The sequence below is a fragment of the Agelaius tricolor genome, unplaced genomic scaffold (genome assembly GCF_023055355.1).
Source record: "Agelaius tricolor isolate 1412-34295 unplaced genomic scaffold, bAgeTri1.0.p SCAF_9, whole genome shotgun sequence".
Lineage (NCBI taxonomy): Eukaryota > Metazoa > Chordata > Aves > Passeriformes > Icteridae > Agelaius > Agelaius tricolor.
In genome coordinates, this window is record NW_027269269.1 from 44598996 (window position 1) to 44624955 (window position 25960).

Here is a 25960-nt window from a genome sequence, read left to right on the forward strand (position 1 = left end):
TGCATTTATGTACCTGGAACAGTTTGTGGCAAGGTTTGATTTCTGCAATATTTTGTGATTGCTCCTTCTCAGGGATCTCTCCCAGCAGCTGTCCTTCATCTGTCAGAGATGCAGCTCTGGGGTGCACTGCTGATGGCCACCCCTGACCCAGCTCCAGTAACAAAGGTGGGGATGTCACATCTCCAGTCCCCTGTACCATATGCCAGCACAAAGACCTGAGCAATTCTGGCTGCCTGTTACAGCTCATAAATGTTGGGGGTTTCTCAAAAATGTAAAGTATTGAGAGTGCTAATTTTGTTAAATGTCCATTTAAGTGGAAATGGGAGTGTTCTGAGGATCTTCACACTGAAGCCACCCATTGGAACTTTTACAATGTACTTTGAAGGAATAATGGAATTGATGAAAAGTCATTGCCATTGATATTTATTTTCCCATTCCATTATATAAAAACCTTTTTTTTTCCTCCGGAAGCCAAGATCACTTTTTCTGACAGTACAGCCAAATCTACTGCTAAAGCTTGATCCTGCTTTTGCTTTAGGGGCTCTTTTAAATTTTTACAGGATTCTCTCATTATCTGTTTTCTTAGCAAATCACTATTGTGATGCTGTCATTTTAAGACCACAAAACTCTCCATGTCCTTGACATGACCCAGGCATCTGTATCCAGTAAGAAAAGGATTTTAATTTTATGCCAGCAGTAAAAATTCATCACTGGAAAACTTATCATTTAAGACCCCATATTAACCAGGCTCATTATTTCCCAGCACCAGCATTCTGCAGGTGTTCTGAAAGATGGCACAGACACAAACCATTACTCCTCTCCTGAAACATGAGCTGTCTGTCAGTCTCTGGCCCCCTGCTGCAGGAGTCACAGGTCATTAGGGTTGTGTAGCTGTGCAGATACTCTAGTCACCCCTCACTTCTTGATTTGGTCCATTTGCTGCTGCTGCTGCTGCAGACACATTTCTAATGGGAAAAATAAAGGTAGCCTGAGGACAGATGTGATCGGTAACTGAAAATTCCTGTAGATTTGTACAGAAATATATGAAATCCAAAATTGTAGAGCAGGGTTGCTGCTGCTCAGATCTGACTTCAGGAAATTAAGACCTCCTTTTTTTTCCTGCAGCTGAAACTTTTATCATCTGGTAAAATTCACAAAATCACTAGTCATAAAATCTTCAGTACTTTTCCAGGTATTTGGATTCAAGAGATGTTTCCAAATTCTCACAAACAGTTGTTTGTACAATTAAAACAGTTTTCTTAAAAGAATTGGCTTGCAACTACTTATTTATAAGCTAGATACACAAATGGCAACTTCTTACACAGAGTGTACAGATGCCCTAAAGTACCAGCACTGAACAAACAAAACTGACTCAAATAAATGAAGACTTGTATTTTTAATACACACAGCTCATTCCTGAGGGCTTGATCAAATAAACTACAGTGACTGAGATAAGGGACAGAACACAACTGAAATGAGGAGATTGTAATGCTCAGGCTTTCAGTATGATTTAAAATATAGAGGTATTCAGAGACTGTAAAACCACTGGTTTGGCCCCTTTTTGGGATAGTCAGACGCATTTTCAAATTTCTGTGTCAACTGTTTCCTGGGTCTGATGGAAACGATAGCAGGCTAAGCTACCTTGAAATTCATGGCACAGGGGTTGGCAAGGTCTTCAGGCTAACAAAACATCAACTTACCAGAACCCTCATATGTCAGGAATGAAATGTTTGACTTAAAACAAGATGTAGTGTAGCTCTGTAGGCTTCCCAAGGCCTGAGAGAACTCAGATGGCAGGCACCTGCCCACCTCTTGCTAACTGTGCCGTGATTTTCCTAAAAACACACAATTAATGGTAAAAAAAAATGAAAATACTTAAAATGTTAGTCTCTCCAGCCATAATACAGGTAGATGATAAATGCAGTTGCTAAGTTGCTCTACCTGTTTGAAAAGTCAGGACATCCAGGCAGTCAGGTCCCCAGTGCTGGCAAAAGGGAAACATCAGACTCCTTTTAAAGGGATAAAAGAACAGGGCCCTGGGAACTCTTGACCAATCAGCCTCACCTCTGTGCCCTGAAAGATCCTCCTGGAAGCCATCTCAAGGCATATGGATGGGAGAGAAGTGATTAAAGACAGCTGGTATGGCTTCACCAAGGATAAATCACACCTGCTTACTTGGAGACCTTCTATGACAGAATGACTGCATTGATGGATAAGGAAAATCCATCTGATGCCATGCACCTTGACTTCTGGCCCTTGACATGGTCCCACACAACATTTAGTTTCTAAACTGGAAAGAGATGGGTTTGATGGATGCACTGCCTGATGGACAAGGAATTGGCTGGATGGCCACATCCAGAGGATCAGTCAATGGCTCAGTGTCCAGAAGGACATCAGTAACAAGTGGCGTCCCTCAGGGCCCTGCACCGAGGCTGACACTGTTCACCCTTCATTAAGGGCACAGACTGAGCACCCTCTCAGCACCAAGCTGAATGATGGATGCCATCCAGAGTGACCCTGGGACAGGCCTGGGGAGCAGGCCCACGAGCACCTCATGAAGTTCAACACAGCCAAGTGTGGGGTGCTACACCCGAGTCAGGGCACCCCCTGCTATTGATGCACACTGGGGGAAGAATGGAATGGGAGCCCTGAGAAGGACTTGGGGAATTAGATGATCTTTAAGGTCTCTTCCAAACCATCCAACAAATCTGTGGTTTTATGGTGGTGGATGAAGATTGGACACGAGCCAGCCATGTGCTCTCACAGCCCAGAAAGCCAGCCATATCCTGGGCTGCATCAGGTAAGTGACCAGCAGGCCAAGGAGTGGCATTTCCCTCTGCTCCATTCTCCTGAGACCCCACAAAGAGTACTGTGTTCAACTCTGGGGCCACCCACACAAAGACATGGACCTGTTAGAGCAGGTCCAGAGGAGGGGAACAAAAATGGTCAAAGGGGCTGGAATACCCCTTCTATAAAGACAGGCTGAGAGAGTTGGGGCTGTTAAACCTGGAGAAGAGAAGGCTCTGAGGAGATCATAGAGACTTCCAGTGCCTAAAGGGACCTACAAGAAAGCTGGAGATGGACTTTTTACCAGGGCATTGCTTTTCAAGTAAAAAAGGGTAATTTTAGATTGGATACATGGCAGAAATTCATTACTCTGAGGGTGGTGAGACACTGGAACAGGTTGCCCATAGAAGCTGTGAATGTCCCATCCCTGAAAGTGTTGAAGGTCCAGTTGGACAGGGCTTTGAGCAACTTCATATGTGGAAGACATCCCTTCCCATGGCAGAGGATCAAAACTTTAAACCTTGAGATCTTGAAAGGCTACCTCCTGCACAAACAATTCTGCAATTCCACAATTGTATGTTCCTGCTGGCTAACCTCTCTCTGGCCAGGAAGACCCAGGACTGGGTTCCAAAACTACAGCCATCACTAGAGGAGTGTGGGAGAAGAACATCATCCTTTCATCAACTCACCTTCTCACATGAAAACTGTCATCAAATCTATGGAGATTATTCTTCCTCTCCCCTGACCATTCCTGGTGGGTAAACTATCTGGCAAAGGAGTAACACAGAAATTAATCTATCATTTTTATGGAGAACTGCAGTGACGTTAATGTACCTTGTGTTCCAATCAGTACTGCCAGTATGAGCATCTGAGGCCAGACAGCTTCTCAAATTCCCAGAGGAACAACAAAGATGTCACTTCAGAGGGTGATAATGTCCATAACACAACAGGGCACTATGTTGTTTCTAGGTGTTATAAGGATCAAGATACTGGACCTTAAAATGTTCCCATCATCTTCCCTCACATGGTGATTTTAGCAGCTAAATAAATGACTGCATAATACCCTATGAAAACCAGAATGTCAGGCTTCCAAATGGTGTGAAGCACTCACTTCTAAATAAAGCTATTCCTGAGACAACAGCCACTAAAACCACATCCCAACCAAAGTGAATGGAATGGTTTTAAGTGAAAAGGGTGACTTTCAAAGCTTGTAGCCATCCACAGTGCTTGCTCTTTTCCTGCTGCTGTTACTGCTCTCTTCAGTAGTAGCTTCTTCTGGGAAACTATTCCCAGAAAGGAGTGATAGCAGTGGCACAGGATGAAGGTCTGCAGCTGCCCTCTCACTGAGACTGTGCCCTTTTTGCTTCCTTGGAACAAAAAAGCCACTCACTAGAGTGGCAGAAGTGTCTAGTGGTGCTGGAAGCAGAGCACTAGGAAGGCCAGAGCACTGCTTTTAAAACAGTGGAGCAGGTACTCCAGCTTGAAGCTCTACAGGCTCACAGTTGAGCTGCAAGGAAATGCAACAGCATCAAAACAAAACACAGTTGGGGGGCAGGGGGGAAACAAATCATGCTCTCATCACAATAAAAGCTACTTTGACCCACTTTCAGAACAATACATCAATCTCACCTGCAACTCTCATCACACAACGAACAGAACTAAATATATTGAACAAACCAGCTCATAATTGTCTCTTTCCCCATTCAGCCCTTATCAAGGTAACATCTCATCAGTCATTTTCTTACAGTGTCTGAAAGGATGTGGATTTTCTTTCCTGATTTAGGGCCTGATCAGCTGGAGGCAGTCTGCAGTTGTAAGAACAAGGCCTCCTCCCAGCACAGGGGTGATACAGAAAAGGCTTGAAGAATGGAGACAATTTTGATCCAAACAGAGAACTGAGGAGGCAGAGAGAGCAAGAGGTGCACAGGCCTCTCTCTGCACATGGGACAGGGCAAGAGGCACAAAGGCAGCCTCACTTGTAGTTCAGGGCTGCAGGGAGGGCTGCAGAGGCAGTAGGGACGTGGCTGCCATCCAGAGCAGAATGGAGGGCACTGGAAAACAGGGTGCCAAAGAGAGCCCTAGCCTCATTTTCCTGGCAGACTCCCAGAGCCTCTGAGAGCAAGTGCTGTCCATGGGAGTCTGTCTCTTACAAAAGCCTCAGCTCCCCTGGATGAAACAAAAAGTTGAAACAGTCCATGGCTGATGGCTGCAAAGGTTCACAGAGGCATGTCTTGCTTGTTGCTCTGCATCTTCTCCGCTGCAGTCACCTCATGATATCCAGCCCATCAACATGACAAGTCCACAACAACTTCAAACCACAAGGGACATCCTTGTTGGGAAATCATTCTGAGAGGAAAGAGAGAAGATTAAATGTCAACAGGGAATCTCTCATTGGAACAGACAAAGGGACAGACAAAACTTTGACAGAGACACAACTAAACAGCAACAGCTTTGCCCACTCACAATCCAGTCCTCTCTCCCACAGCCAAGTTACTCTAATGATAAGGTCTCTCTCGTGGTGCAGATTTCCCCAGCTGGGTTCAATAGGGAAGATCCCCTTCCCCAGCAACCATGAACTTATCAGTCCTCAGGAGCTTGGGCTGTGGCAGGATGTTCTGCACTTGCTGGTATCCTGTGTGAGGAATGCCTTTGGCATGAATGGCCCCCACAGGACCCCATGGGCCCATGCACCCACAGGAGTCTGTGATCTCACCCCTTTCAGAAAGATGTCCTTACATCATCCCCTGCTACCAGCCCTGTCCCAGTCCAGAAGAACAAGAGCCCTTCAACCCTTCCTTAACAAGGATCAAGGCCAAAGCAAAGCCCTGTAATTTCTGTAAGGCCTGGGTAACTTCCCTACCACAATCCTCCTGAACTCTAGATAAACTCCCTCTGCCTTGGATTACCAGGCCACAGATACCAAAGACATCCCTTACCTCCCCAGTTCCAGGCACATCTGGCTTTCCCCTCCATCATGGACTTCTGTGTAGGAGCTATTACCCTTTCTGGCTTCTTATCCCCTCATTTCCTTCCCCCCTTCCCACAGGGAGTGACACCCAGATGTCGCAGACATCTTTTATGAAAAATCCTTGCCTTAGGATTTTTCCTCCTGAGAAGCTGAGAGGCCTCAGGAACAAAATGTAAACATTGATTATCTGGAATGTGGATTATCTGGAATGTGATTATGTGAAATGCAACAGGTGGATCTTTGATTGCCCATGTTGGTTGTTTCTGATTAATGGCCAATCACAGCCCAGCTGGCTCAGACAGAGAGTCCGAGACAGAGCCTTTGTTATCATTCTTTCTTATTCTATTCTTAGCTAGCCTTCTGATGAAATCCTTTCTTCTATTCTTTTAGTATAGTTTTAATGTAATATATATCATAAAATAATAAATCAAGCCTTCTGAAACATGGAGTCAGATCCTCGTCTCTTCCCTCAGCCTGAGACCCCTGTGAACACAGTTACACCCAGACTCCAGGCGTCACCCTCCTGTAAAACCCCCTTGCCCACCAACTCTGGTTAGTAACCCCTGCCTGGTGGCTCTCCGCTCAGCCTATTTGGACCAGGACCACCAGACATGGCCTCACTGTTTTCTTGGGGTCCTTTTTCCTCTTCTTGTCAGAGGCATTGAGGTAGGCCTGTTCCCTGGCCCTGTAGGAAGGGCCTCGGCTCAGCTCCCTCTCGCTGTAGGGAGGCAGGCTGTCCTCCTCCTCCTCGTCCTGCTCGGGGGACGACGACTGCGGCGGTGGCGGCTGCGACTTCTCGGCTTTGTAGGTGGAGGGCGGCGACCAGGCGTAGTAGGTGCTGCCTCCCCTCTGGCTGGGCTGCGAGCTCAGCTTCGAGGGGGTGGCACAGTGGTCACCGCTCTCGTCGTAGCTCCGGGATTTCCTCTCCAGGACGCTGCTGAGGTAGGAGTGATCGTATTTCTGGCTCCCTCCGGGCGTGCGGCTCACCAGCCTGGGAAGGTGCTTCTCCTCGTGGGCGCGTCTGCGGGGCGGGCTGTAGGACCAGCCCCGCTCCGAGTCCGTCAGCGGCTCCCGGCTGGCCCTGCAGCGCTTGCTGTAGTATTCCTCCATGGAGCTGTCCTGGCGGGGCAGGGCCCCGCCGCGCCCGCCGTGCGACTCGGAGCGCTCGAAGCGCCGCAGCTCCTGGCTGTCCGCCCGCCGCGGTCGCTGCTGCCCGTAGGACTCGGCAAAGGCCGCCAGCTCGTCCATGGACACGGCCGGCACTCCCACCGAGAAGCTCTTACGGGACAGCATCTCCGACTTGGATCTCTGCTGGCTGGGAGAGGAAGGAGAGGTAGAGTTAGATCCAGCTGCACTCATCCCCTCGGCTGCCTGCACAGACAATGGAGGGAAACACGCCCTCCTCGGGGCATGAATCATCTGAGCTGTTTTCATCGTCTTCCATAGGAAGAGAATCTATCACATCCTTGAAACCCTGGGTTCTCTCTGCTGAGTGTAAAGGTAGCTGATAGTGCAAATAAGCTCAGGTTCTTCGTGTCTAATGTTACCTGAGGTTATCCCCAGGGTGCACCTGCCTTGTCCTCCAATATGCAGGGCTGGATCTGCTTCTCCTTCATGCTAGAGCTTGTAGGTGTATATCCTGCTGGAAAAACCCAAGAGCCCAGCCATAGAAGCTCACAGCAGGGCAGTTTTGAAGCAGGTTTAAAGACAGTGAGCTGGTACAATAGCCCAGTACTGAAGGAAGGAAATCCCTACCATTGCTTTTGGAATACTGGGCTGCTGGAGGGAAGGTTGGGCTATCTCTCTTTAGGCACCAGAGTGCGAGTCCTTCAGGCCTGGAGCACCAGTCTAGCTGCACCAAAGCACGAGTCTGTGACTTCTATATAATAAAGCACAAGCACAAAGCTCAAGAGAGAGATTTGCACTTTCCCACTATGGGAAGGGTGGCTTGGTTCCCTATTATGTCACTTTGACATACCACTAGGACTGGAGCTTGTACCTAGCTTTACCCAGCTAGGGAAGCTTCAGCAGGTTCATTGTTCCTTAACAGATGTCGCTTTGCAATACTCAGAAGGGGCAGAAATAAGAATAAATATCTGCTTCAGGAAGAAAAAAGTATTACGATTCTTAAATATCAAAGAAATATATGATTTTTACAGATCTGCTTGCCAGAGCACAACTGCAGCTCTTGTTACATGTTAGAGTTACAATCAGCTTCATTCTGACCTCATCTAATATCCCGTCCAGATTTCCTACTTCTCTCTGGCCCCTCTCTCCCGCTAAGCAGAGCAAAGGCAGCAGGAAACAGGGGAGAGCTACCAGTCCATCTGTCCCTTCTGCTTTCTTTAGCCCTTTGCCAGACAGAGCTGCCCCCTGCAGTGGAGCCCCTCACCTGTGCCAGTAGCTGTCCCGCTCGTCCCTGTAGTCAGACACAGCCTGGGAGCGGGAGGTGCTGCCCACCATTCCCGCCCAGTACTCGGCGTCGCCGTCCGCGTCCCCTGCGGGGGGCAGAGGCTTCCTCCGTGCCTGCCGGTAGGGCTGGCGGAAGTTCAGGTCCTCCTCGTGCAGGGAGCTCAGCTCAGACACGGTGTTGTTATCTGCAGGGGAGGGTGCAGGGAAGAAATGAGATGGGCATGGCAGCCAGGCGGGGATTCTGAGGGTATCACAAACAGCAGGAGATGCCTGTGTTCCACATTACTGACTTCAGCCTTCAGGAAGAGCTTTCCACCTGTCAGCCCCCTGCCCTTGCAGGGTGGTCACCGAGCTTGGTGGGACACCACTACAGCACAGAAGTTGTGCCCCCTCCCCTTTTCCTGGTGTGAGACAGGCTGGCTCTGGATTTGGCCTGACTTGCCCAGCTAAAACAAAAGCAACCCCCTCAAAAAAAGAAGATTAAGGAAAAAGTAAAAGTCTGTCTGAATCACTGTCAGTCTCTACCCCATCAAGCACACTGACATCTGCAGGCCTGACATACCAATCTGCAGAGGTCTTTTTATAGTAAATCTTGTGGGTGGAGAAGACAGTGTGCTCAGCAATGACTGTTTTAGAAGTATATATAATTTGTTCGTTATGCCTAATCTGAACAGAGCTTTGATGTAGTGTCATTCCTTAAAGCCCTTCAATGATTTTCAGGATCCCACACGTCTGTTTTAAGTGAGCCTCTAGCAGTGCCTAACATGGGTTATCTCTGTGTGCTGCCCACAGGAACTGAGCCCCCAGCCTGCCACTGTCCTCTGCACACAGCAGCCACAGGACAAGGAGCAGCACTGCTCCATGGTTCCATTCTGCACCTCTGCCTCCTAATGTGGAAAGATCCTCCCTTGGGTTTGTATTCTGACACACATTTAAGTGCAGCCTCAGCCTTTATTTAAGGAAATAAAGCTTTCAAGAGGCTATGGGAAGACAGTGAGGAGTTCCTCAGAGAAGCTCAGTTCTGAGTTTGCACCATGCCCCTATTCACCACCCTGCTGCTTCTGCAGGGCAACAGCCACTCCAAACAATCTTCCTGCTTCCTTCAAGCCACACTCTGGTCACTGAGCCCACAAAAGACACTTTCAATAAAATCATTCCTCTCCTATTTTGCCATGCTGGGAATTTACAGACACCATACTCTTAAGAAATTGTGAAAACAATATCCCAGCTATTATCACACCACAGGCTGTAGAAGGTATGAATAGGGACTTGCTAGGGGATAGGGACTTTTCAGATGCTGATGATCCCAAAGTTTAGTTATATGAGTGGACAATTTTCATGAGCTTTTCAGTATCCTTCATTTTGCTGTAAGAATGATTAGGTAAGCACCAGACTTTTAAAATCAGAACATACCTGTAGACCCCTACAACCTAGACTTTATCTGTCCCAATTAGCTTATCTGGATGTCATATCCTAGGAGCTGACCCTGAGACAAACCAAGTGAACTTGCTTAGGTCAGTGGGAAAAAAAAAAATCAAACCATGCTTGTTTCTCACATCGTTCTCGCATCCTCCTAGCCGGGTCAAACTGAGCCAATTCTTTCTCCACATAGTACAGCACCTTCATGGAGTCCCTGTCCTTGTCAGCCTGGATCCTGTACCCTTTGCGCACTGCTAGGGAGAGAAAAGGAAAAGATTAGAGGAAAACCCATGTAAGAACAAGGAGCCTTTCCCACAACACTGCTAATTCTATAGCTGAGCTCACGTCTGCAGGCAGGTAGGCTGCGTCAAAACACACTGAGTCAGTCGCTGCTTCACAAGAAATTCGTCTACAGTGTGGGATGTGAAGTTGTAAGAACTTGCATCATTTTCAAAGTTTGCAGGAACAGCAAAAACAGTTTGGAAATGCCCAATTTGTACAACCCAGTGCATCCAGTGATGGACACTGAGCATGGTGGGACATCCTCACAGCACCTCACCCTCCCTCCTGTGAGACAGGCTCGCTCTGGAGTTGGTCTGCTTCTCCCAGCTAAAACAAAAGCAACCCCTCATTGCCACAGAATGATTCCAACTTCCAACTCCTACAGATGATGGCAGAGAGAAAAGCAGCACTCATTTCTCCTTCCTCAGCACTACTGAAAGGATTCGTCATGGTATGGGAGAAGCAGTCCCAGAAGATCAGGCTTCCTCTAAGCTCTGAGTCTGCAGGAGAAGCAGGTGGCTGAGCATTTGGGAGCTGTCACTGTGCAAGACCACTCCACCCTCCCACCCCCATGAATTCTCCTCACACAGGTTGAAGAGCATGTGGCAGAAGCTCCAGGGAATATAGAAGGAAACACAAAGTCCCACAAGGCACACCACACTGCTTTGAGATTTATACTGACTCCAGGGATGAGGCCAGCCAGGTCACTGGTAGCTGTGAAACTGTCTGCTCTGGGATTTTTTACAAGCTTTACTTTACAGAAAAGGTATATATCTTAGACATACATTAAATCTTTGACTTCTGGGAAGTCTGGACAGTTTTTTGACTTGTCCATGTACCTGTGTGTAAAAAAGAAGGACCTATACACCTGGAGCCAAAGCAGATTTAACTCTGGCAGGTTAGCTCCATGCACACTTTACCTACTAACAATAGCTACAAACAGCCTGACTACCTTAAGGCAGGCGTGTGATCAGCAAGCAGAGAACTCCACCTTTCCACTCTTTGTTTGAAGAAAATAAGGGGGTTACAGCAGATTATTTAAGAAAGGTGTCAGCCTGGAGCTATTTCAGGATTGACAGAAATTCAGGTCTAGGTACAAGAGAGGACTACAACCCTCAAATTCAGCCTTATTAGAGAACCATCATAAGGACAATTCACTGAGCACTACAAAATGGAACCTGCCTGCCTTGCATGGGGTTAACATGTTCCCTTGTGGGAATACTGCAGTGTTGCATGAATGCTCCTGCTGGGGAACAATTTAAACACTTGGACAGTGGTTCTGAGCCAACCTGTTCCTTCTGTTTTATCCCTCAGCACTGCAACACATCGAGCTATTACCATATGGGTTCGGTAGTACGTCGCATAGTCTGTGCTGTGTGGGCTGAGCAAGGACTTGGCAGAGGTATTCTTAGGCACCTCCTGCCCTAAACTGCTGTGCATGTGTCTCTGTGCACTAGGAAATAACCATGCTGTGCTTCAGGAATGGCTGTGCCTTCAGAAGCAAAGTGCTTTACTGTGGGTTTGGACTGTGTAAGATAAGTGATTACATCTTGAGATATTACCTTGTGTGTCTGCACTTGGGAATGGTACAGGATGTAAAAACATAGTGGAGGTCTATCAGGGTCCTTCTTTTAACGTGCCTCTAGACAGCTCAGCTGACAGCAGTGTGTGCTTTATTATCCCTGTGAGTGAATGAGTGAGTGCACAGTGGCTGGAAATGCAGACAGTGGTTTGCAGAACACAAGGAATCCTGCCTCTGCCTCCCAAAGTGGAAGCACAGCAGGTCTCCTCAAGTGAGGCTGCACTGACTGGCCTCAGAAGTGACAGCTGTGGCTGCACTGCATGAGCAGCAAGGGCAGTTCTCCACCTCACCATTGTGGCTGGTACCTCACTTCTGTCTGGTACCGTGCCAGGAGAGGCCTCTCTCTATTCTTTCTTCTAATGTGTGGACTAGGAGCTCAGCTAAGCTGCCACCTCATTTATACACAGGCCAGCAAACCACTCTGACCTGCTCATAACCTCTGGGGAACTTGAACAGGCAGCTCCCAGACTCTGTCTCCCAGAGCCACTGCTCACACCAAGGCTGTGCCAAATACTATTTGGGCAACCTCTATAGCTCCTGGAACTGATGGAGAATTAGCCAGGCTTCATGCTAGCCTCATACTAAGCTTGCTACTGCAGCTGTGTACCAAAAGGCAAATGAATTTCTTGGTTAATTCTGCAAGCATCTAGAAATTAATTTTGGATTTAAATCTGCAAAGATGACTGTGAACAGCTCACAAAAAGTATTTTCCACTACAGAGGAAGCAGTTTTGTCTCTATGTTTGTTTATCAAATACTTCTCATAATGATACTAAATGTTCAACTTATTAAATCTCTTCATTATTCCTTCAGCTGGGAACCAAATATATTATTGTTTCTTCCTCACACTCTTCATCTCTAAATTGCCATAATCCTTTAATAAGGTCTGAATAATTTTAAGCTCATTTTAATTATAAAGAAATAAAGATGCAGAGGTGTTGACCACATGTCCAGAACCACTTGCTGAAGTCAAAGGGAAAGGAACATTCTTCCCATATTTTCTTCTCTTGAACAGTTAATAAATTTCTAATGTTTAATTTGTATTTAACTGGACACTATTTTTATTCTTCTGTGGGTGGAACCAACTCAGCCAAAACTGTAAGCTGTCTCCCTCCCCAGAAAGGGCAGCACTGCTATTTTTTTTTCAGACAAGTATGTTTAGGAAGTAAATGATGTCTCATCCTTATACCCTTTTCATGTTAAAGATCTAGGCCCAAAAGCTTCCCTGTGTGCAGAGTTTAAAGGATCTATGCAAGAGCCTCTAGGTAACCACTGCATTTAAAACAGGGCATAAATCCTAACTTTTATGTTGTCAACACTCTTCTAAATAAGAGAGCTAAATGTTTTGGGAGTTTTTTTTTCTCCATTCAGCCCTAAGTTTAGAATAGAGTTCCTAGGCTTAATCTGAGCTTTGCTACATGACTTTTATGTAACCCCAGACAAATTTTCTAAATATCCTCAGGCCTGAGTTAGCTCGCTAGATCCCCTCACAGGGGTCATTGATAAGCACAGAATCTATCAAGGGCAAAATGTAAGCCAGAATTACAGAATCTTCCAGTCTCTGTCCCCCAGCACTTCCGATCCCATTTTTATAATGGACTTGGCAGAAAGGTGGAAGTCCCAAAGATACACAGCTTCAGATCAGACCTACACCAGCTGTGTGGAGGAGAGAGGCTTTTTATTCTCCTTCTGAGAAAGGCTTTTATTATAAACTCAACCATTACCTGTTTTGTTTAGCTTGCTGCCTGGCCAACAAGCAAATAAGTAGCTTGGAAAAGCCACACAATGTTTTCTCTTCTACAGCCTGTCATTAGGGGATATTCTGGCATTGTGGAGGACCTTAAAAGAACAGAGTACAGGCTCTAACTCTCCCTTAGCTTCATAGTTCAAGCACCTTGAACAACAGATCCATGATCCAGACTAAGGGTTTGTCCACATTATTGCAAAAAATATCAACAAATTTTTTAAAAAGCTTAAGAATCTCTGTTGTCTTGCCAGAAAGGTTAAAGCTCTGTGATAATGTTTTTATTTGCCATATATGCTATTTCCTGTCAAGTCCTGAATGAGGGATTGAGTCCAGACACCTGATTTGGCTGCATTATCTATTAGATGCATCTTTCTGTGTAAGGATCATGGGATCCTAAGAGCCATTCCATTTGGCTACCAAACATATCCACTGTTTTTTATTCTGAACTTGTGCTCTGCTAGCAGAGACAAGACTGGGAGCTGTGATCTGACTCTTAAAAAATCCCTGGAGTTCCCACAACCCACACCACACTCTATGTGCAGTGACATTTTTCACAGGAGAAAAAGAATGGAAGCACTGGGGTGTCATTCATCATTTTCTGACAAAGGTTTTTGAATTGGATACGTCCTGCGTTGGATCAGTGATTGATTTATTTCCTATTTCAAATTAGGAAATTTCTCCATTCCAGCTCTGTTTTGATTTCAGTGACCAAAAAAAAAGTATGATTGTTGAAAGAAAATACTTTTTGTAATTCCAGAAAGGTTAATATACTGACTGGGGCAGCAGAAACACGCATAGGGTTGTTCCACAAGCTTAATTAAATTATGCTACTTAATCTTGTATTTTCAGATGTGTTTTATCAACACACTGTCGTGAGTTAATTTAACAACTAATACTTAGTGTGGTGCTTTGAAATCAGACACTTAGCTGGGTCAGTTGATGACTCTGCATTGGTGAGAGTCATTTCTGCTGCAGAATGTTTGAATTTAGACAGCCACTCTGATCCTGAAGTGCATGTGGCTAAATAGCTGCCCTCTTTTCTCCTTGATGGCAGCTTCCTTTGCAGCAGCAGAAATGACCCTCCCCGAGACAAGAGGCATCACACTGAGATTCTAGGTCTGCTACTGCTCCACAATTCCTTTCTAGTCAGAAGCCTTTCATCACTCACATTTCAGAAATGCAAAGGCTGAACAAAAAAAAGCGACCTACTGACTTCTGTAAAATAGAGGACAGGGTCCAGCCCCAAAAGATCTTGGGCAGAAATACCCAGGGAATAGGTTACTTTGCCCAAAATGCCATGGGGACAGTAAAACACACTGCAGCAAAACTGCTGCCAGAGTCCAAGCAGTGCCCTACAGAGGGTTGGAAGGACAGTTTACAAAGAGAAAGCAGCTTGCAAGGCATTAGCTCTAAGGGGAAAATGGCTCCTGCCTCTGCTCTCCTGAAACCATCTTCATCCTTTTGTCCTCTGCAAGCGAACATCTGCAGCAGTAATGAGAGGGGTCCTGTACAGGAGCTTGGCCTCCCATTCCCTGCTGACCTAATTAGGCACCCACAAACTGACTCTGTGTTGATGGCCCTAGAAAAGTTAGGCCACGTGGCCCTAGTGCAAGTGTCATTGTCAGAGACAGGATTAAAATGCAGTTTCCCTGTGTTTCTTCTCTTCACGCCACTCGATCAGTGACAACCATTCCTCCCCTTCCCAGCCCTACTTCCAGTAAAAGGACTGAATATTGTGCCTGGCACTGCAAATTACCATTTTGGCTTCCTGCACTGGCCTCACTTGGGGCTAAGGGAGGGGGGTGTGACTTGTCCATCAGCACAGCAGGAGATGGGACACCAGCTACAGGAACACTGGGGATGTAGTATGGACCTGGCATGGCAGAGACTGCAGGAGGGTACCCAGCTTTTGCTGCTTTGCCTGCTACATACACTGAAAAAGAAAAAGAACAAGAGTCAGCATCACACACCAGCCCCCCGCAGACACACTGGACACATGGACAAAACCTGCACCACCAACCCCACTGGAGACAATCAGACAAATGAATTAACAGGGACCAACCTGAATTTCTCTAAGCCTCAAAGGGTACTGAGGTGAGTTTAAAATATGTGCTGCATATAATAATAGTGCATATAATAATGATGGCACTGAGAGATGCCCAGAAAGACACTCAGGGTGTTACAGCCAGCATTACCACTGCCATGATTTAGTGGCAGTTCAGCTTTAAAAATAACTGATGACTCAAGCAGCAGGATGAGGCTCATGGAACTTGACAGATCTGACTGAGCCTGACCAGGAACCTTGCTGGGTTGCAAGGATTTTGCACTGTTGCAGAGGACAGCTGATTTGCATTGCCAGGAAGAAACCTCCCAGGATGGTCTTAGCTCTGACCTGCAACATTCACTGACACAACAACAACTTTGGAATGGGAGCATGACACTTTGGAAAAGCAGGCACAGCTGCCAAGGCAGGGAGGGCTTGGGGAATTACATTTGTAATTAACTTTGAGCATTCAACCATTGAGTAATAGGTCAGATGCTTCACTCCCTAAGAACCAGTTCTTTAGCCAAGCGAAGTGCTCAGGGCAAAGGAAGCAAATATTAGCAGATTCTCCTCCTGTTCGGCCAGGGAGCAGAAGTAGTAGGGCAGATTTGCAGCAGGGTCACTCACGTGCCCGGGGACAGCAGCAGGACTCAGGACAGCAGGGGCAGCGGACGTAACAGCAGCAGCTGTGTGGGCAGCACTGGCACCAGCAGATCCCCACCAGGAGGAAGAACAGGAACGCCCCCAGGATCACCAGGCCCACAAAGACCCACTCTGGAAAGCAAGGGGAGAAAGGGAGATACTTACAGGACTGCACATTGCTATGGAAGAGAACGTCAGCAACATCCTCCCAGCGGAGAGCATGGGGACAAAACACACAGGTGAATAACAGAAGTGGAACGACTCCCTGTGGGTCTAGGACTGGGTCTACTCTTCCTCTTGTGTCAGAGCAGAAATGGCACATGACAGTGAGAAATGAGCTACCAAAATGTGGTCCTACCAGCAGCACAGAGGCAGCAGCCCTGGCTCCCCGGCCAGAAACCCTTCACCCCACAGCAGACCTGCGCCAATGCCACAGGACGTGCTCCATTAGCGTTTGGGCCTCATCAAAGACTCATTCTTCTTGGCCATGTTCGTGCCCTGCTTATGTGTTTGTTCCCAAGCCACATTCTGGTTTTAATGGGACAAACCATGGTGAAAAGCAGGCTATAAATAGCCCAGTAAACGAGCCAGGCCTGCCCCTTCGCAGTGAGGCCTACACGCGCAATTATTCTTTTGAATGTGCCGAGCGAGCATCCTATTCAGGCGCCACCGCCAGCCAGCAAACCTAACAACCACTTTTTTTCTTCCCCCATTGAAGCCCCAGATGATGTGTGCCAGGCCCCAAAAGGGAGCAGCTGAAAAACACCCTACAAGTGAAAGCACGCAAGAGCTGGCCCACAAAAACCAGGATGGGGCTTAAAGGGGAAGCGGAGGGAGAAAATGTTTCTCAAACTTTGCTGCTGGAAAATGTGGTGGGAGCAGGGCTCAGCCTGTGCCAGGGCAGCATCTACTCCCACACAGGAAGTCCACAGACTAAAGGAACGATCAGTGAGCACATCTGGATCAAGAAATTACAAGACTCTGAACATAGAGGAGGCCTGGAGTTGGTTTTAAGTCAGAGAAATGCACCAACCTATCTCAAAGCAAGAGATAGGAGATAACAAGATATTTTCCCCACTGCTGGTGGGGAAAAGACTTCAGGTATGTACCCAGGTGATTATTCAGCTACCTAGGAAACATAGCAAAAAGCAAATAAAGACATGGTGGGGCTGCAGTGGGAAAGGGTTTATCCCCACTTCAGAGGAAAAAAAGCAGCAGACCACTATTTCCAAGCAGAAGTCCAGCATTCACTAAAGAATCTCCTGGTACAGTATTATTTGAGATGAAGAAGTATTGACACAAGGATTGCAATGTGCATGAAGAATCACACTGGAAAAACAGTGCACCCCTCACCTGTGTTGCTAAGCTAAAAAGTCAAGGAAAAATGTTTCATTTTGACCATTCAAAATAGAATTTTTCCTAGTTCTTAATACAATGCAAAAATAAGAAGTGTCATTTTTGATCCATCCACAGTGTTCTGTTTGAACAAAAGTATGATTCTTTACTTTACTGGAGTTTTCCTTAACTCTTTTACAAACAATTCCTCTTTTTAAAAAATGCCATTTTAAATCTAGAATTTAAAATTTCCTTTGAAAAATGTCAGTCAAAGATCTGGCATCTACAATTCAACACTTCAGAAGTGTGAATTTTTTTTTATCCTTTATTTCTTTTTTGGCTGACATACATTTAAATTTGCATTTAATTTTGGTTCCTGTGGAATAATATGTTGGGGTTGAACTTACTATATGCTGAGAAAAATTCAGCTAACAAGTAAGGAAAGGGCAGAAGGGAAGCATTCATGAATGGGAAAGCAAGAGCTACTGACCCAGTCCCTCATGTTCTGCTTCTAGCAGCTGTTTTGCTTAATATTTTCATAAATTACCTTGACATAGAAAATAAGAATGTGCTAAAATATCATGACAGTAAGCAGTAGGGATGCATTGTCACTGAAGGCTGGGACATGTTATACAAAGGGCCTGTTTTCCTTGGGTCTAAAATAGGAAATGTGAAATGCAGTATTATCCTGAATTTCAAAGTATGCAGCAATACTTCCAGTGTCACAGGTTCAAAGACAAGAACAATTTCTATTCTGAACAGGACTTCACTGGTTGAGAAAAACTGAACAAGAGAAATGATCCAGTATACATAGCACTATTGTCACCACTCATGCAATACAGTCACAAAAAATGGCAAATGTAATCCTAGGCCAAATAAGGGAAGAATTTCCAGCAGTATTAAAAAAATATCTATGCCATCACACAAGGCCTCCTCTGCACTTAACTTCATCAGAAGTTACTGATGTTATACAGCTCTGGTCATCTTTGCAGCAGAAAAGATGAATTTAGGCCAAAGCCAATGGAAAGCGGGGATTTATTTGAGGGATGAAGGGACTCTGGAGCCTGCCTGGCAGCAGGGGAGCTGAAGCCTGCTGAGTTACTCTATTAAACAGAAGGCTGAGGGAAGATGTAGCTCCTGCCTGTAAATATGGTAGGAGGATAAATGCAGCAGGAAAAGCAGGTATTATAGTTAAAGATCTTACATAAATGGACAGAAATAGATGAACAGTGATGTAGAGAGAAGCTAAAAGAAGTCCATCAAAGAAAGTGGGCTAATGGGAAAGAGAAAGGCCAAATCTTAGGCCACTCCTAAGCTTGCTGATCTTACAGAAAGATGAAAATACATGGTGCTGGGGAGAAAATGTAAGATAGGGAGCCAGACTATCCTTTCCAGTCCTGTACTTCCTAATCTATGCCAATCTAAGCAACATCTTAGTGGCTTTTTCTTTGTTCTGCTCTCATCTTGTTTTCTGCAGCCATCATGGACACAGAGAAAGAGGTGAAATGGTACTGCTTGACACAAGTGGCCAGCCACAGCTATCCAGTGAAACTCAGATGTCAGATCTCCAGAGCTATTAGTGAACAGTTCACAACCACTTCATAAAAGATAAAAGCCTGGTAGAGGAAAAAACAGATAGCAAGTCCATTACAAGTGTATCTGTGGTCCCCCTGAAAACATTCCAGGAGTACAAAAGGGGGTCAGATTAGTGTGTACATTGCACATTGCAGGATACTCACTCAGCATATAAAGTGGATGTTTGAAATCGGTGTCCCAGCTACAGGGACCTGCGAGTCAGGATTTTACTTCACAGGAAGTTAGACCATCTCCTTTTCTGATGAGATTAAGATAACAGCAAAAAGAGCCTGCTGGCTCTTCCTTTAAAACAAAACAAAACTGGGATTCAACCAGTTCCCAATACTGGGATTCCCAGTTCCCAACTGTGTAATGCTGAGATTCAAATGACTACCAAGCTGACATGCTCTGTGTCCTCGCTGTCTGGAAACCACTGGTTTGTGCTCACAGAAGTATCTGCTCTTCTTTATCAGGCAACACCAACAGCTGAAATGTGATTTGCTCCTACATCTTACACTTTCTTGTTGTCTGCCCATGCAGTGAGGGTACCAGAAAGATATCTGGCCTATACACCATAATTTTATACCCATTCAGTAAAATTCTAAATAACGGGGGGAAACGTGTTAGGCAATAGACAATCAACTGTTATCTATCTGTGCTGAAAAGACCAATCCCTCTCCTGCCATGCAGGAATTCTAGGGAGCTTTGGGTTACACTGGAGGTGGGTGAGTGTCTGCCTTCTCTCTGTTTGCATCTCTGGGACAGGCTCGAAAATAGCTTCACACATTTATGTGGAGTTGCATTTTTGCACAAATGTGTGAAAGAAATGCTCCTCAGGCACCACCAGGGAATGATCAGATGACTCGAGGGCTAAATATTCTCACAGCTTTTGCCTTTCAAGAACAATCTGTTGCACAGCCTCTGTCTCCTGTGCAAGGAGTGCCAGAACTGGTGGCTCTCACTAGTTTTGGCTAGCAAGGGATTTATAGCAAGCACAGAGCTCTCACGTTCGGCCCAGCCACCTGGTGTCACCAAGAACATGGCCTGGCCATGCAGCACAAGAGGGGCTGTGCCACTGATGGAGTGCTAGCCAATGCTCTATTCCCAGCACCTGCTGTGCTACCATCTGTGGTGATGGTGGAGCAGAGCAGAGGCCAGGCCTGGGGAGCTGAGTGACTGCACAGCTGACACAGAGCCACAGAGCAGGGCTGAGGGGTCTCCCAGGCTGAAGCACACTTTCCTCTGTGCTAGCAGGGGGAGAGCAGAGAGCTTGATAGAAAATGTCCCCATAACAGCTCTGGCATTTCTGCTCTCACACTGATCCTGGCATGACATCACGCATCTCTGTATGCTGGCTCCCAGCATGGCCCAACATCAGCTCTCTGGGACCCAGCACTTTCCCAGTAACTGACAGGCTTTTCTCTTTAAATCCCCAGGTAAAATACACACACACATAGTGAAACATACACCACATAAAGATGCTGCAGAAGGATAAACAGACAAGATGACAGAGGAATGGATGATTAAGGGTGAAATGACTGAATACCTGGCATAATCTCCACAGCAAAACTGGGCAAGAGATCAGCAAGCAGCCCTGTCCTGCCTAGAAAAGACAGAAGGAGGAGAAGAAGGAGAGAGGTTACTGCAAGAAAAACACACTCCCCAGCCCCTGCCTTAGCCTCCAGTTCCCTTCCTCAGCAGCCCACTTGCACTCTGTGTTATGTGAATTCCTATCAACCACAGATGTCATCCTGCTCGATGCCTGGTGTCTGCCTCTGCACTTCTGCCATTTCTGTGTCCTTGCATTTTATCAGCAGAGCTGGGGGGAAAGAATCTGGAACAGAGCTTCTCCAATCTAGGCACAAAATGACAAGAAAAAGGAGTCCCTTTAGCACGGTTACATGGTAACATCTTCCTGGAGTTATGCTCTACACATGCAAAAGCTCCTGGAAATGCACAACAGCCCTTAAACAAAAGGACACAGTTTATTTTTGAAACATACTGATGTCATTTCTACAGATACGAAACGTCTTTAACTTAACCCAAGGCTATTGATAAATCAGCCACGTGCTTCCAAAACCCGTGGATGCTGCTCTCCATGTGGGGCTCTGTGAGTGCACTGACAACTCCAGGAAAGGAGCCTTGAAGAAATGCTGTGCATATGCAATAATTATTTGGAGATGCACAAGCACCTTGGTGAGACTGCGTGACAAAGGCCAACACCCAATGGAAGCAAACCAGCCAGGGAAGGATTCGTGTAGAAATTTTGGGATCACTTTACAAAAGAAAAAGGAAACAAACAAAAAACAAACAAACAAAAAAGGCAAGTCAGCTTCAAATTTATAATTTACAGCCAAATACAAACAAACAAACTCCAAGCCCCAAGGCAGCTTGGTGCTTGTTTGTTTTGGCACAGAATGCCTGGGATATTTCCAGCACACAGCAAACATCCTGCACAGTGCTCAGCTGTAATTTACACACACCTGTGCATTGGCAGAACAGCCCAAAGTGCAGCTGTGCTGTGAACTCTCCCATAGAGCCCCGGGATCATGCTGGGATTTTAAAAGACATGCATATGGTAGGAGAGCTGCACTCTGAAGAGAGACACACATTGTGGGCATTACAACAGGAGCAGCTAAGGGTAAGCCAATGCAAAAGTGGTAGAAAGCTACCTTTAGCCTCCCCACATGCCCTCCAGGTCCTGCACTAGGCAGCACTCAGACACAGTGATGAACTGGATCCCAAGTTCCTCGGCCTCTAGTCTGTCCTTGAAGGTTTTTACAATCAAATTCCCACCAGCCGTTTTTTCTCAGTGCTTCAGCAGAGACTCTGTAGAGATCAAAAATCCACAAGGAAGCCTGCTGGAGCCATAATGAGTGTACCATGACTACAGGCAGTGCTTTGCAACTCATCAGAGCTGACTAGTACTCACAGGAACGCCAGTCCTGATGAAGTGGTCCAGAATCCTTAGTAAAAGTTAGCATGGTGATGCTTCACATAACTGCTCCCCATTTACCACTTTGAGGGAGGACTCTTGCCACCAGTCTGCTGCAACATTTTCATCTACATTTACAAAGAGTTTCATGACATTCTTTGCAGTCCATTTCCTGGAAGGATCAAGTGTCCAGGCCACTCACAACTAAGAGTGTTATGTTCCACGTGCACATTAGTTATATTCCTTATTTTGACAAAACAATATGCAATTCTTTTGCAGGCCTTCTGTACATATGTGAACAGCACTCACATGAACCACATGCATGCAGAATATGGGCAGACATGAGCGTGTAGCTCACCTCCCAAGTGTTATTACCTCTGCACAAGCTCACATGCAGCCCTGGTGTGAGAGCAGATGCCACTGGATAAATTGCTGGAGGTACATAGCTAATTTAGGGCGCCTATTTGTGGTAAAAAAGGCAAGGAAATGACACTTTTAAACAGCAGAAACTCCTTCCCAACTGGTCATTAATAAATGGGTGCCTGCTTTATTTTGAACCTACCCGGAGAGCCTCGAACCCTGATCTCCAAAAGGAATCACAGGCCCAACAGGGAAAAAGCATCTCTTAATACAACAGTGCCTGAGAACTTGGTAAAAACAAACACAACCAAAGCAGCTCCTCTGTGCTACCCACAAGCAGCCAGTACTCCCTGCTTGTGCAGCCTCACTTGGCTTGTCAGAGTATGTGCCTGGGGAATTTGCATCCCTGCCTTGCCAACAGGACTCACACAGCCCTGGGGGCCCCAGAGCCCCCAGCAGGGATGCACAAAGCCTGCACAAATCCCACCACAGCTCAGCCTGAACTCTGCCTGCCTGTCCCAGCCCAGCTGGCAGCCAGCGAGCACAATGCCCACCCCTGGACTGCCTGCCCCCAGCAGCTTCCCACAGCTCAGCCCCCTCCCTGCCCCAGGCTGGATAAATCCCCTGATTAACCCTTCCCCACACCATTCCTCCAGGGGAGCCAGAAGGCTGAGGCTGCCTGCGGTTGCCCCAGCAACGGGAGGCTCCCTCCACTGTCCCTCATCAAGGCGACTTTCCTCCCTCTGCTGCTGCCAGCAACAAGTGGAGCAAAAATCCCTCTGCCCTGCCAGCCAGTGGGCACAGGGACACAGAGAGGGTGGCTCAGGGGGGGCAGCACTGCCACTGGCTCTCACCTCCTGCCCTCTGTAAGCCTGGCTCACACAGGCACAGCCCAGAGCCAAGTGGTGGCCACAAAGAGGATCCCAGGGCAGCATCCTGGTGGGTCACACACTACCCAAAACAGAGATCAGGGCGTCCTTTTGGGCCCATGGCTGTAAGAGCAGGCAGGAGGCAGTCAGAGCACCCATGGCCAGCATCCACCCAACTCTCCATGCCTAGGATGCTCCTTCCATGGGCTTTAAGCTCACCTCCTTGTCTCTCCTTTCTTTCAAGGAAGTTTTAAAGTGAATGCTGGGGCTAGGTAGCAGTTAGTGGGGAAGAAACAATTCAGAACAACATCCTGCCAAGAGACCATCTGGCCACACCACCTCTGCACAGCAGCTCTGCCCACCTGAGAAAGGGCTGCAGGCACTCCAAGCCATGCCTGGGCACCCCTGCTGAGTCACAGATCTGTGCCCCCACCCAACACAAGCTTTGTGCCCTCTGTGCAAGCCCCCACCACCGAGGGGATAGAGGGAACAGACAATGGCCCCGTTTCTCAGGGTTGTCCCGGGTGACTGTGTCAGAGCTAGGAGCTTGTCCTCATTCTGCAAGGATCTGGGACATGTGCCATCTCTATTCCCACCGTGCTGCTGAAGGGTTTTACCTGCCCATAGTGGCCTCTCACCAGGCACCCCACACGCCCCAGGCCCCTGCCAGCCTTGAAATGCAACGGAGCTTGCAAGCACCCCATCTGCACTGGCAGAGCACAGGAGGAGGGATGGGAGAGGAAAAGCTGAGGGGATGCAGAGCAGCTCCAAGAGGTGCAGACACACAGCAGAGGCCAGCGAGGACAGGAGTTAATACACAGCAGGCAGGCAGGCGACAGAGCAGTGAGCAAATAGCAGCGGAGCAGGGAAGACCTGGAGTCAAGCACACAATTAGCAGAGAGTCTGCAGAGAAGAGACACAAAAATAATTAGGGTAAGTGGTGCAGCTGAAAAGAAATGATGGCATGAATAAAGTAGGCGCAGGTGCAGTCAGAAACATGGCAATTGGGTAAATATGGGAACATGGCAAATACTGGCAGTCACATAAATATGATAAATATTGGGTAACTATGGCAGTAAATGCTGAACTGTTTTCCTGTTTGAAGGCTGCTTCCACAGCCCAACCTGCTGCAGTGAGATCACAGGACGCAGCAACTACAGAGGGAATTATTTCCTTCTCAGTGGTGGAAAACTTTGCCAAGCCATGTCACAGCAAGAGGCCCCTGGCAAGGGACACTGGCCTGAGGAGAGGCTGGAAAGCACAGGAGAGGAAGTGTGGCCCTTGTAAATCAGCCACTTTTCCAAGGCAGCTGCTGTGAGATTTACTGGGGAAGCATGGCTCTGCAAAGTGTCCCTCTGTGCTCCCTCTGCTTGGAGTAAACTTCATCCTTTCTTCCCATCCTTCCCTTCAATTGGATGGAGAAACAGCAGCAGCCCCTTTTGGAGATCAAAGTTTTAGCAGGCAACAAAGACCTCCAAGGAGGCTGTTGCCATGGCTGCCTTAGTAACCGCGGTCTTTTAATCACACCGGTCTGCTTTGTGAGCAGCAGCGTGTGGCTGTCGCTGGCAAATAAGGAGGAAAACAGGGGTAAAAAACCTTGGCAACAAGTAGCACTTCTAATGGGTGTGAAATAAATAACCAGGAGTAGGCTGGGCTAGGATGAGGGGGACTGGAAGCAGGTTACAAAGGCGGCGGCACAGTGGTCTGGGGCAGTGCATCCACACTTTTCCAGGATTTTTAAGAGGAAGTGTGCCAATCAATTCCTTCGCCTGCTGGCACTACCCACCTCTGGTCACAGCTCAAGGCTGGTGAGCCCTCTGCATGGAGCTGCTCACAGACATTTTCCCAGCTGAGATGTGGGCCAACACATCTCCAACACAAGGCCACCAGCACAACTCTGCCAACTCCTGTGACCGAGCACTGGCTCGGATGCTACTGGCAGCTTTTCAGCAAATCAGAGCAAAATCCTAAAACCAACATCATGTAAGGGAAAATTCTGCCAAGAACTTTTCAATCTCCGAAATCATGTCAAATTTTATTATACAGTCTCTCCTGGCATAGAGGAGACTCCAAACCTGGCTATATTTATACCAGCTATTGAGTCACTTTGCTGAGTAAGAACTGCCTTATTAGCATTGCACACCATACACACGTGTCCCAGTGGAGATTTATCCTCACTGGAAGTCAACACATGTCTCTATTAGCACATTAATTACTGTACAATCTGCTGTGTGGATATGTATCTACATTTTTTACTTTACATTCTTTACTACTATGGGTGTGAGACTTTTTAAATTTTGGGTTTAGACCTATAGGGATACTGGCTGGTGATATAAACTCAGAAGATGTCAGCTTACCAATGTTAGTTGCCAGCTGTCTCCAGAAATTAATACAAACCTCAAGTGCTAATTGTTGTTATTTAAAACATAACAATGGGAGAAGCTTCAGCTTCTTACTTGGGGAATTTCAAGTCTGTCAGACTGACCTTGATGCTTGGGAAGGTTATGGAATAAATGACCTTGAGTGCAATCACACAGCACATACAGGACAGCCAGAGGATCAGAAGGATCCAGCATGGGTTTAGGAAAGGCAAGTCCTCCTTGACCAAGCCGATCTCCTTTTATGACCAAGTGACCCACCCAGAGGATGAGAGAAAGACTGTGGATGTGTCGTCCTGGACTTAATAAAACCTTTGGGAGTGTCTCCCACAGCATTTTCCAGCCACAAGCTGGGGAAGAGTGGCTGGAAAACTATGCAATGAAAGAGGACCTGGGGTGCTGGTCAACAGCAGCTGAATGTCAGCCAGAGTGTGCCCAGGTGAGCAAGAAGGCCAATGGGATCCTGGTTTGGATCAGGAACAGTGTGGCCAGCAGGAGCAGGGCAGGGATTGTCCTGTGCTCAGCACTGGTGAGGCCCATCAAGTCCCGTGTTTATGTTTGGGCCCCTCGCTCTGAGAAAGACATTGAGGGGCTGGAGTGAGCCCAGAGAAGGGAACGGAGCTGGG

General features: G+C 47.0%; 1 protein-coding gene across 4 annotated transcripts in view; it reads right to left on the reverse strand.

Moving 5' to 3' along the window:
• Positions 1 to 407: 407 nt before the first annotated feature.
• Positions 408 to 25960, reverse strand: part of ILDR2 (immunoglobulin like domain containing receptor 2) — a 40743-nt gene continuing 15190 nt past the window's right edge. For 2 of the 4 annotated variants that reach the window (XM_071433755.1, XM_071433753.1), the window contains exons 4-10: positions 20339 to 20395; positions 15868 to 16014; positions 14953 to 15129; positions 9724 to 9840; positions 8148 to 8352; positions 6377 to 7070; positions 408 to 5133 (exon numbers count right to left, since the gene is read on the reverse strand). In XM_071433755.1, coding sequence (XP_071289856.1) covers positions 5098 to 5133; positions 6377 to 7070; positions 8148 to 8352; positions 9724 to 9840; positions 14953 to 15129; positions 15868 to 16014; positions 20339 to 20395 — 1433 coding nt within the window. In that variant the 3' untranslated portion in view covers positions 408 to 5097. Of the gene's footprint in view, positions 5134 to 5189; positions 7071 to 8147; positions 8353 to 9723; positions 9841 to 14952; positions 15130 to 15867; positions 16015 to 20338; positions 20396 to 25960 lie in introns of those variants that run through there. The other 2 variants (XM_071433754.1, XM_071433756.1) reach the window with 2 other exon arrangements.